We start from the raw sequence: 12906 nt of genomic DNA, 5'->3' as shown, positions 1-12906 counted from the left end.
TAGAGTTGTGTTGAGCCACCTAGGATAGAGTGTCAACTTTAATGTTGCTTTTTGTTGTTGTTCTGAGTTGTTGTTTCTCATGTAGAACTTCGAGATGACTGGAAGTAGTGACGCTGCTCTTGTTGCTGCGCTTGAGGCTGTAGCTCAAGCTGTCCAATAGCAACCTAAGACTGAGACTGGTAGTGATGGAACCAGAATGTTGGAGACCTTCTTGAGGAATCATCCACCAACGTTCAAGGGTAGATATGATCCTGACGGAGCTCAGAAATGGCTGAAGGAGATTGAAAGAATTTTCAGGGTCATGCAGTGTTCTGAAACACAGAAGGTGCGGTTTGGTACGCACATGTTAGCGGAAGAGGCTGACGACTGGTGGGTGAGTTTGTTGCCTGTGTTGGAACAGGATGATGCTGTGGTAACCTGTACTGTGTTCAGGAAGGAGTTTCTGGACAGGTATTTTCCAGAGGATGTCAGAGGTAAGAAAGAGATTGAGTTTCTAGAGTTGAAACAGGGTGACATGTTCGTCACGGAGTATGCTGCTAGGTTTGTGGAGCTTGCTAAGTTCTACCCTCATTACAGTGTGGAGACAGCTGAGTTCTCCAGGTGCATCAAATTTGAGAATGGGTTGAGGGCTGACATCAAAAGAGCTATTGGATATCAGCAGATCAGAGTTTTCTCTGAGTTGGTTAACAGGTGTAGAATTTATGAAGAAGACACCAAAGCTCATTACAAGATAATGAGTGAGAGGAGGGGTAAGGGACAGCAGAATCGTCCTAAGCCTTACAGTGCTCCTGCTGACAAAGGAAAGCAGAAGATGAGTGATGACAGGAGGCCTAAGAGGAGAGATGCTCCTTCTGAGATTGTTTGTTACAAGTGTGGTGAGAAAGGCCACAAGAGCAATGTTTGTGGTAAGGATGAGAGGAAGTGCTTCAGATGTGGTCAGAAGGGACATAGCTTAGCTGAATGTAAGCGTGGGAACATTGTCTGCTACAACTGCAATGGAGAAGGTCATATCAGTTCACAGTGTCCTGAACCGGAGAAGGTTAGAACTGGGGGCAAGGTGTTTGCATGGACTGGTACGCAGACTACCGATGAGGACCGACTTATGAGAGGTACTTGTTTCTTTAATAGTACTCCTTTAATTGCTATTATTGATACTGGTGCTACTCATTGTTTTATTGCTATTGAATGTGCTTATAAGTTGGGTTTGGATGTATCTGATATGAAAGGGGAAATGGTTGTTGAAACTCCAGCTAAGGGTTTAGTAACTACTTCTCTTGTTTGTCTGGGGTGTCCTATATCTATGTTTGGTAGAGATTTTGTGGTGGATTTAGTTTGTTTACCGTTGACGGGTATGGATGTGATTTTTGGAATGAATTGGTTAGAATATAACCGAGTTCATATCAACTGCTATAGTAAGACGGTGCATTTTTCTTCTGCTGAAGAAGAAGGTGAGGTTGAGCTTCTGTCTACAAAACAGATGAAACAATTTGAACGTGATGGAATTCTGATGTATTCTCTAATGACACAATTGTCGTTAGAAAATCAAGCTGTGATTGACAGGTTACCTGTAGTGAATGAGTTCCCAGAAGTATTTCCTGATGAGATTCCTGATGTGCCACCAGAGAGAGAGGTTGAATTTTCAATTGACCTTGTTCCAGGAACGAAGCCGGTGTCGATGGCACCATACCGTATGTCAGCTTCTGAGTTAGCTGAATTGAAGAAACAGTTGGAGGATCTGTTAGATAAGAAATTTGTAAGACCTAGTGTTTCACCTTGGGGAGCACCGGTGTTGTTGGTTAAGAAGAAGGATGGTAGTATGAGACTGTGCATTGATTACCGTCAGTTGAACAAGGTTACGATAAAGAACAGGTATTCGCTTCCTAGAATTGACGACTTGATGGATCAGTTGGTTGGTGCTAAGATTTTCAGTAAGATTAACTTGAGGTCTGGTTATCATCAGATAAAGGTGAAGGATGAGGATATGCAGAAGACGGCCTTTAGGACACGATATGGTCATTACGAGTACAAAGTGATGCCTTTCGGTGTTACTAACGCGCCTGGTGTGTTTATGGAGTACATGAACCGAATTTTCCATGCTTTTCTGGATAAGTTTGTTGTGGTGTTTATTGATGATATCTTAATTTATTCTAAGAACGAAGAGGAGCATGCAGAGCATCTGAGTATTGTATTGCAAGTTTTGAAAGAAAAGAGGTTGTATGCAAAGTTGTCAAAATGTGAATTCTGGTTAAGCGAAGTGAGCTTTCTGGGTCACATTATTTCGGGTAGTGGTATTGCAGTGGATCCTTCGAAGGTTGATGTAGTATCACAATGGGAGACTCCGAAGTTCGTAACTGAGATCAGAAGTTTTCTGGGTTTGGCTGGTTATTACCGCAGGTTCATAGAAGGGTTTTCAAAATTGGCTCTTCCATTGACTCAATTGACCTGTAAGGGTAAGTCTTTTGTGTGGGATACTCAGTGTGAGAGTAGTTTCAATGAGTTGAAGCGAAGATTGACAACTGCTCCTGTTTTGATTTTGCCTAAACCAGAAAAACCGTTTGTTGTGTACTGTGATGCATCTAAGCTAGGCTTAGGTGGTGTTCTAATGCAAGATGGTAAGGTGGTAGCATATGCTTCTAGGCAATTGCGTGTTCATGAGAAGAATTATCCTACACATGACCTGGAGTTAGCTGTAGTGGTTTTTGTTTTGAAAATTTGGAGACACTATTTGTACGGTTCTAGATTTGAGGTGTTCAGTGATCACAAAAGTTTGAAATATCTGTTTGATCAGAAGGAATTGAACATGAGGCAGAGGAGATGGTTATAGTTACTAAAGGATTATGATTTTGGCTTGAATTACCATCCTGGTAAGGCCAATGTGGTTGCTGATGCATTGAGCAGGAAAACATTGCATATGTCTGCTTTAATGGTAAAAGAATTCGAGTTGTTAGAACAGTTTAGAGACTTGAGTCTAGTCTGTGAATTGTCACCTCAGAGTATACAGTTGGGGATGTTGAAGATTGATAGTAATTTCTTGAACAGTATCCGAGAAGCTCAGAAAGCAGATTTGAAATTGGTTGATTTGATGACTACTGGTAGTGACACTGAGGACAGTGATTTTAAGGTTGATGATCAGGGTGTTTTGAGGTTCAGATGAAGAGTATGCATTCCTGACAATGATGAGTTGAAGAAGTTAATTCTTGAAGAGAGTCATAAGAGTAGGTTGAGTATTCACCCGGGGGCTACTAAAATGTACCATGATTTGAAGAAACTGTTTTGGTGGTCCGGTTTGAAAAGAGATGTTGCTCAGTTTGTTTATGCTTGCTTAATTTGTCAGAAGTCCAAGGTTGAGCATCAGAAGCCTGCAGGGTTGTTGACACCGTTGGATGTACCGGAGTGGAAGTGGGACAGTATCTCTATGGATTTCGTGACGACCTTACCGAACACTCCGAGAGGGTATGACACTATTTGAGTTGTTGTCGACCGGTTGACGAAGTCGGCACATTTCATTCCTATTAATATCAGTTATCCGGTAGCACAGTTGGCAGAGATTTACATTCACAGTGTGGTGAAGCTTCATGGTGTTCCGTCGAGCATTGTGTCAGATAGGGATCCGAGGTTCACTTCTATGTTCTGGAAGAGTTTACAGGACACATTGGGTTCGAAGTTGAGATTGAGTTCGGCTTATCATCCTCAAACAGATGGTCAGTCGGAGAGGACAATTCAATCATTGGAAGATTTGTTGAGGGTGTGTGTGCTTGAGCAAGGTGGAGCTTGGGATAGTCACATGCCATTGATTGAGTTCACTTATAACAACAGCTATCACTCGAGCATTGGTATGGCACCGTTCGAAGCCTTGTATGGTCGGAGGTGTAGGACCCCTTTATGCTGGTTTGAGTCGGGTGAGAGTGCTGTGTTGGGACCGGACTTGGTTCATGAGACTACTGAGAAAGTCAGGTTGATAAGGGAAAAGATGAAAGCTTCGCAGAGTCGACAGAAGAGTTACCATGACAAGCGAAGAAAGGCTCTTGAGTTTCAGGAGGGTGAACATGTTTTTCTGAGGGTCACTCCTTTGACGGGTGTTGGACGTGCCTTGAAGTCGAGAAAGTTGACTCCTAAGTTCATCGGTCCGTATCAGATTTCAGAGAGGGTTGAAACAGTGGCATATAGAGTTGGTTTGCCACCACATCTTTCGAACTTGCACGATGTGTTTCATGTTTCTCAGCTTCGGAAGTATGTAGCGGATCCTTCGCATGTGATTCCAAGGGATGATGTACAGTTTAGAGACAACCTGACAGTTGAGACTATGCCGTTAAGGATTGATGATAGAAAGGTGAAGTCTTTGAGAGGTAAGGAGATACCTCTTGTGAGAGTCGTTTGAGGTGGAGCGGCTGGTGAAAGTTTGACTTGGGAGCTGGAGAGTAAGATGCGGGAGTCGTATCCGGAGTTGTTTACTTGAGGTAAGATTTCGAGGACGAAATTCTGTAATTTGGAGAGAGTTGTAACGCCCTAGTCGATTTATTTAATTATTTAATTTATGTGGAGTCTATATAGATATATATGATTTTTTGGTGATTTATGTGGTGTGTTATTTTATTATATGGTTATTTTAATAATAATTAGAATAAGTGAGAAATAATAATTATTTTGGAGTTTGGGGAGTTATTTAATATTTATTAAATTAATGGGGAGCTAATGGAAATAATAGGGAGTTAAGTAAGAGGGAAGTTAGGAAAATAGATGTCAGAAGCAGTTTTTACGTGAAATCAACTTTTGGGAGAAGAGGGAGAGAAGAGCAAGTTAGAGCCAAGAATCTTTATTGCTGTGCATTTCTTCTGCAATTTCTAAGGTAAGGGTGAGGTTTACTTCAATAGTGTAGTTATTAATTTCTGAATTTGAACTTAACAGAGTTTTAGTGAGAATTGAGATTTTGGGATTTTATGATAAAATGTTGATTTTGGAGTTGTAATGATGAATTTGATGTTAGAATTAGGTTCTGGTTGCATAAAACACTTAATTATGTATCTGTAAACTAATTTGGGGAGTGAATTGAAGAAAAATGGGATTTTGGGGAAAAACCTGTTTTCTGCCCGTACAGAAGTTCATCGCTCGCCTCGCGAGTAGCTGTGCTCGCCATGGCGAGTGAGCAACTTCATAGCTCGCCTCGCGAGCAGACCAACTCGCCGTGGCGAGCAAGCCAGATCAAAACTTGATTTTTGAAATGTTGTTATAAGGTGTTTTGGGGATGGTTTAAGGTACCTAGATGATTTTAATGATGACTGGAACAAGTTTTAGGTTAAAAAGATGAATAGGGAGCTTGGTATCGGGGTTTGAGTGAGAAAATGTCTTTTTTCCCGAGAGCACCTATTTTTCACTCGCCTCGAGTTCGCCATGGCGAGCAAGTGGTTTTGTGAACTCGCCATAGCGAGCAGATGTGCTCGCGAGGCGAGCTGTGCAGTTTTGAGTGCTGTTTTGCTTGCATGATTGGTTGTGATGGAATATTGTTGTTTAAGCATAGTTATATTTAATTGTGCATATTTCTGGATTGATTGGATCTTTAATTGATGTTGTTGCTGATGACTGAGATGTATGCTTTGTTTATTAACCATACATGTTGTTTAAGTGGAGTCATATGGAGTTTGTATGCACGGTCGGTTGTATGTAGATATACACAAGTAGGTCCATTGCATATGCATAAACAGCGGAGAGGACTCATGTCCTGGAGCACTAGTTGCTCAACAGCGGTGAGGGTTTCGGTCCTGATGAATGCTTTAACCATTCAAAAGCGGTGAGGGCTTCGGTCCTCTTGGGTACCACATGCATAATTGCATCTATTGAGGAGTCTAAGGTGTTGCCTTAGCAGTGTTGTCATGTCATTTGCATGAGTCTTAGTTGTTGCTTTGATGATGATGATGTTGTTGATGAATATGTACATTTATATACATACTTGATGAGTGGATTCCGATGATGTTGTTGTTGCTCATGAATTAATTAATTATATATACAAGATGATGTATTTGATGTTATAGGGTGTTAGATTCAATTGAAGATTTCTAATATCTATATTTATTGTTGTGAATCTCACCCCTTCTGCTTGAAAATGTTGCCCTTCCTATGGGTAACTTACAGGTGATCCTGAGTAGTTGGTGGTGGCTCAAGAGTCGTGTCTAGGGCTCTAATACGTGGGATGAGAATTATTATATTATTGTTGTTTTCCTTCCTATGTATCAATTTTTGGAACTTGTTGATGTGGCCCTTTGTTGGTTGACTTATTGTTGATTAGGCTTAATGCCAAGATGTTGTTGGGGAATTTAACCGTAGTTGTTGTTATTGAAATGCAAACTTTCCGCTGCATGATTTTGAAGTTATTAAACATGTTGAATTAACTAGTTTTATTTTCTATTTAAGAAATTTTGAATTTGCAATGTGGCATATCCGTTTGGTGCTTAACTCTGATTAATAATTGTTATTTAATTGTTTTTGGGTAACGGGGTGTTACAGAAAACACATCTATTACGGTCTTCCACTATTATGAAAATGTTTACAAGTGTATAACTACAAAGATTCCTTCGATTTCCTAAACTTCTATGTTAAGCAATCACACAATATCTAATCTTCAAGACCTCTTGAAATTGGACAACCACAAGGTCTTCGAATCTCAAGCTTCCAAGCAATCCTTTGAACTTCTACTCAGAGAATTCGTATTTGCTATGTCTGAAGCTTTAATTTCCTTGAGCCGTTAGTAGTTAAGAAACAACCCCCAAAATCCTTTGGAGGTGAAAAGTGCCTTATTTTCTTTAGTTCCTTGATCCACTGGCAATACCCTTGAGAGAAACAAATCTTACCAGTCCTATAACACCCTAACAATCTCAACCTTATACTCTACCAAGATCTTAGAAAAGGTGTTTATACTGAGAGAGAGAGAGAGAGAGAGAGAGAGAGAGAGAGAGAGAGAGAGAGAGAGAGAGAGAGAGAGAGAGAGAGAGAGAGAGAGAGAGAGAGAGAGAGAGAGAGAGAGAGAGAGAGAGAGAGAGAGAGAGAGAGAGAGAGAGAGAGAGAGAGAGAGAGAGAGAGAGAGAGAGAGAGAGAGAGAGAGAGAGAGAGAGAGAGAGAGAGAGAGAGAGAGAGAGAGAGAGAGAGAGAGAGAGAGAGAGAGAGAGAGAGAGAGAGAGAGAGAGAGAGAGAGAGAGAGAGAGCTTGAAGATTATAGCCTATTTGCAAATTGTTTCAATGAGCTGAACTAAGAGTGTAAGAGGGTGTTATATATATATATATATATATATATGTGTGTGTGTGTGTGTGTGTGTGTGTGTGTGTGTGTGTGTGAGTGAAAAGGGTTAATTTTGACACAATATAACGAACTTGAATCATAATATGCTTGAGTCGATTCAAATAATTTAAAAGGAGGTGTTATGAAACTATGAAGTTTGACACAATTCAGAAGAACTTTGAATCGATTCAAGACCTTTCCAAATGAATATTGATACGATTCAAATCTCTACATGCAAGAGATTGAATCAGATCATGAAGTTTAGATGAAGATTGATACAATTCAAAGAACAATGATACGATTCAAAGAGCAATGGACACATGCCCGAAAGGTTAAATGATACGATTCAAAATATTCAATGAATATCATATTGTTAAAATAACATAAACAACCAAAGACGAAGAATCATAGGATTCAAAATTACATGAATCGAGTCAAAGACCTAAAAAAACGTAACTTATAGAAAAACTTAACTTCCAAGAAACTCCTAAACACAATACTAACACTTCTTAACATATGACACTATTGTAGAGGACATGAGATAGTAGATTGACAAAGGGTGCTTTAACAATTAAGCTATTTAACAAATGCAAAGAAAAATATAAATATAAATCTAATTCTAATTATAGATATCAACAAAACCTAAGTTATATTGAAGGAGAAACTATATTCTCCCCCTTTTTGATGAAGTCAACCGAGTGTTGATGATGTGAAATTTGCTTCTCCTTAAACTTAGCATACAGGAAACCAGAAAATAGTATATACAAATATAGTATACAAGCATAAAAATCGAAGAAAACAAACATAACATACTTGACAATAATAATTGCAAAGCAATAACAACAACATAACACAACATCATAGAGAGATAATTCTCCCCATTTGACAACTTCAAAAGGGAGGTTACCCGAGAAAACCAGTCATAATTCAAACAACATTATAAAATTCAAATAAAGTTACATGAAAATAAAACATTATTTAGCATGGTTAAGGGAAAAGAAGTACCGTGAAGGGGACATGTTAAAGGTTGCGGAGTTTTTCCACCTTTGAATCGATTCCCTCATCTCCCTAAATTGAGTGTCATGAGCATCAAGTCGCTGATCCATATGCAATCTCATACTTGAGGGAAATGCTAACAAGTGCGCTTCATGAATTGTTTAAGCAATTAAAAATAGTAACTTTTGTATAAAAACATGTGTTTGACTTATGCTTTCAAGATAAAATTTCTTGTAATTAATTCTTTAAACAATGAGCTTAAGACACTTGTTAACATAATCTATATCATTACTTTTTGTTTATACTCACTCCAATCCTAATTATGACATTTACTTCAACAAAAGTTGATCTATTTGGTTCAAATTCTTAATCAGATACATCACATTTTGTTGAAATAAATGTTTCTTAAAAATAAAACTAGAGAGTAATGGTGAATAAATGATATATATATATATATATATATATATATATATATATATATATATATATATATATATATATATAGGGGGCATATCACATGAGAATGGCTAACTTATGTGAGAATGGTGAGAATAAATTGCAGCCATCGGATTAAAAGCAATGAATGAGATTAAAACACCACTTAAGTGACTCATGTGCCAGGCATGTGACCATTCTCTCCCTCTTTTCCATCATTCACGCGCGCGCTTCTTCCTCACATTGCTTGGACGCTTTTTTTCTTCTCTTACTCAGTACTGCTACAAACGTTTCTTATTTCATCACATTTCAATCTCATTTTTTCGTCCCAACATTTTTGCTTCAATCGTTTTTTGTTTCAACACTACTGCTTCAACATTAGTTTTTCTTACCATCATCGTCGCATTTGTTGCCGTTTTCATCGTCGTTGTTTTGCGGTCGTCGCCGTTTTCATAGTCGCTGTCACCCTTCAAATGTTTGTTCTTCCTTCCCTCAAACATTGATAACATGTAACAGTTTATTTGTTTTTGATACTTTATAATTTGTCAATCGATTAATTTTTTTTCTTTCTTCCTTCAAATGGTGTTAGGGTTATTATTATTATTTCTTAAAGAAAATGGTGATAGAGTTATTGTTTACTTATATTCTTTTTCATATCGTAAAGCTCACATGTAATTTTTATTTTTATGGAAGTTTATATCTTACGTTTCTTTCTTTTCTTTTCCTTCTTTCTTTATTTTTACTTTTATTGATAATGTTGTGTTTATTTATAGGAATATTAGTATGGAGATGGATGATAATGAAGTTGACTGTGATTCACCTATAGAAGAAGAATTTGATGAGTTAGCAAACAAGTCGGAGGAATGGATTCCAAACTGTGATGCAGAGCTAAAACCTGTGATTGGTAAGGTATTTGATACTTTAAAAGAAGGGGATGATTTCTATAAAAATTATGCTTATGTTGCTGGTTTTAGTGTGCGTAATTCAACTGAAACAAAAGATAAAATTGGTGTCAGATGGAAATATTTTCTTTGCTCAAAGGAGGGATTTAAAGTGGAAAAAAAGGTAGATGAGCCTGAATTGCTTATTAGTGATGATTATTTGCCTAAAGGAAGAAAAAGAAATTTGACACGAGAGGGATGTAAAGCAAGGATTGTGTTCAAGAGAACTGATGAGGGTAAATTTGAAATCTCCAAATTTTATGATGGTCATTCACACACACTTGTCTCACCTAGAAAGAAACAGTTATTAAGGTCGGTAAGGAGTGTCAACAATGTTCATAAAAATTTATTGTTTGCTTGCAATAGAGCTAATATGGGCACTTCGAAAGGCTATCAAATATTGAAGGAGTAAGTTGGGAGTTATGAAAATATAGGATGCACACAAAGAGATTTACAAAAATTTTCAAGGAATATGAAAGAATTGATCAAAGATTCAAATGCAAATATGTTCATTGAAAATTTTAAAAGAAAGCATGAAATGAATAATTCATTCTTCTATGAGTATGTGACTGATAATGTAGGGAAGTTAAAATATGTGTTTTGGGCTGATGGCATTAGTCGAAAAAATTATTCTTTATTTGGAGATGTAGTTTCATTTGACACTACATATAGTACAAATAAATATCATCAGATTTTTGTATCATTCACCGGTGTGAATCATCATCGTCAAAGCATAACTTTTGGTGCTGCATTTTTAAATGATGAAAAAGAAGAGTCATTTGTGTGGTTGTTTGAGACTTTTTTGAAGGCAATGGGTGGGAATAAACCTGTTATGATAATAACAGATCAAGACCAGGCTATGACAAATGCAATTGAAAGCATTTTTAAGGGGTCTTCTCATAGATTTTGCATGTGGCATATTCTCAAAAAACTTTCAGAAAAGGTGGGTGGCACCTTGAATGATAATAATGATTTCAATAATCGTTTCAATTCATGTGTTTGGAACTTAGAGTCCTCTGAAGAATTTGAATTTGAATGGAATGATATTATTAATGATTTTGGGTTGGAAGAAAATGGTTGGCTTTCTACAATGTATGAACTTAGACGCATGTGGATACCAGCTTATTTTAAAGATATATTTATGGCTGGAATTTTGAGAACAACCTCAAGATCAGAGAGTGAAAATTCATTCTTTGGACACTTTTTGAATAACAAGCTTAATTTGGTTGAATTTTGGATGCGCTTTGATTCTGCTTTAGAAGCACAGAGGCACAAAGAACTTCTGGCAGATAATGCTACACTTCATTCTATTCCAGCATTGAAGATGCACGTGGATTTAGAGAAGCATGGTAGAGAGATTTATACTCATGAAATTTTTTACATATTTCAGAGTGAGTTATGGAATTCATGTGTAAATTGCGGCATTGAAGGAACAAAACAAGAAGGTGATAATTTAATTTTTTATATACTTGATAATGTTGTGGTCAATAAAACAAAGGTGACCAAACATAGAGAGGTTGCTTTGAGTCTTTCTAATAACATTGCACATTGTTCATGCAAAATGTTTGACTCTGAAGGTATTCCATGCCGACATATTCTTTCTGTATTAATGGGGAAAGGTTTTAGTAAAATTCCAAGTCATTACATTGTCAATAGATGGACTAAATTGGCAACAAGTAGACCGGTATTTGATTGTGATGGAAATGTATTGGAGGCATGTTCTAAAGCTGAAAGTGAGAAGATATTAATTTCAAAAGCATGGGCACAGATGTTTAAATGCATGCATATGGCTGGTACAAATAAAGAGAAATTGCTCCTTGTTTACAAAGAAGGTTGTAGTATTGAATCGAAATTGTCTAATATGAGGAGCGATGTTGAATCAACACCCTCCGATGATGTGGAGGCTTTTATTGGATCCAATGTACCTAAAAAAATTCATGTTCTTCCACCTGAACCGTCAAATACCAAAGGTTGTGGAAAACGGATTAAAGGGGGAAAAGAGAAGGCAATAGAGCAACAACAAAAGAGAACAAGGCTTTGTAAAACTTGTAAGCGATTCGCATCCCACGATAGTCGCAATTGTCCCACAAAATCCTCTTCATAGCTTTTGGTAAGAAACTTTAATATTTTGTATGTACTTTTGGGTATTTATTTTATCATGATAAGATTCTTAACTTTACATTTTACTTTTGCTCAGGATTTGCTATCAAGGATATGAAGATACTTGTTGTCACATATGAAGATACTTCTTTGCTATCAAGGATGAGTTGGAGTTTTTATGGTGCAGTGGATAAGATGAAGTTCAATTTTCTTTTAGACTATTTTCAATTTTGGATTGTAGTTCTGTATTCTAACTTTGAGAGTATGAACGGATCATGTAATTTACTTTAATGTTTTGTTTTGGCCTTGGCATGGTTGCTTAGCACTTGAAGTGCATCATTAATAGTATTTGGTTTGGTTTATAAAATAATTGCACAATTTTAGCTATTGCTTGATTCTACACAAATTCATAATTGAGAAATAAGGCTTGAACCCAAAACTGGCATAACAGGAAGTAAGCAATGCAGTCACAGAATTTGCTCCTTAATTGTATAAAACATCAAAACCAAACCATGAAAACTAACGCAAAGGAACTCTTAAGAAAATATAACAGAGAGACTAGGCAAGGGCACAAAACATCAAAACCAAAATAGCTACACACCAAAATCAACACAGACAAAAACAGACTTAGGTTACAAAAAAATTAAAAGTCCAATTCACAGACAAGACAGTTGTGTTATATACATGTGCCATTAAGAACTGAATTATGAATTTACACCTTTGTGATATTTTGGAAGTTTGATTGCACAAATACCAAACCAGCAACACTTAGAAAACGCAACGCAGGAAAGAACCCTCAAAATCAAAATTGAAATTGGGAAGAAAAAATTGAAATAATCCAATCCCTAAATCCTAAAAAGAAGTTAAGTAATTAGAAGAAATTAGATGGAATTTGACATAAGGGGATGAAATACGATATTCGAATATACAAGAATTAGTGAAGTGGAACCGCAAATTCAAAAAAGAGGGAGAAGAAAAATCAGTGACAAACATGAATGAAGAAGCGCACGCTTGAATGATGGAAAAGAGAGAGAGAATGGTCACATGCTTGGCACATGAGTCACTTAAGTGGTGTTTTAATCTCATTCATTGCTTTTAATCCGATGGCTGCAATTTATTCTCACCATTCTCACATAAGTTAGCCATTCTCATGTGATATGCCCCCAT

General features: G+C 37.1%; 1 protein-coding gene across 1 annotated transcript; it reads left to right on the top strand.

Annotated features, from left to right (window-relative positions):
- The first annotated feature begins 343 nt into the window (after nt 1-343).
- Nucleotides 344-11743, top strand: LOC120577464 (protein FAR1-RELATED SEQUENCE 5-like). The gene is made up of 4 exons (XM_039829003.1): nt 344-450; nt 3040-3144; nt 9472-9875; nt 10221-11743. The coding sequence occupies exons 1-4, from the start codon at nt 344-346 to the stop codon at nt 11741-11743; spliced, it is 2139 nt and encodes a 712-aa protein (XP_039684937.1).
- The last annotated feature ends 1163 nt before the right edge of the window (nt 11744-12906 follow it).

The sequence above is a fragment of the Medicago truncatula genome, chromosome 8, assembly GCF_003473485.1.
Source record: "Medicago truncatula cultivar Jemalong A17 chromosome 8, MtrunA17r5.0-ANR, whole genome shotgun sequence".
Lineage (NCBI taxonomy): Eukaryota > Viridiplantae > Streptophyta > Magnoliopsida > Fabales > Fabaceae > Medicago > Medicago truncatula.
Note: the sequence above shows the minus strand (reverse complement) of the source record. Positions and strands in the feature narration are given on the sequence as shown.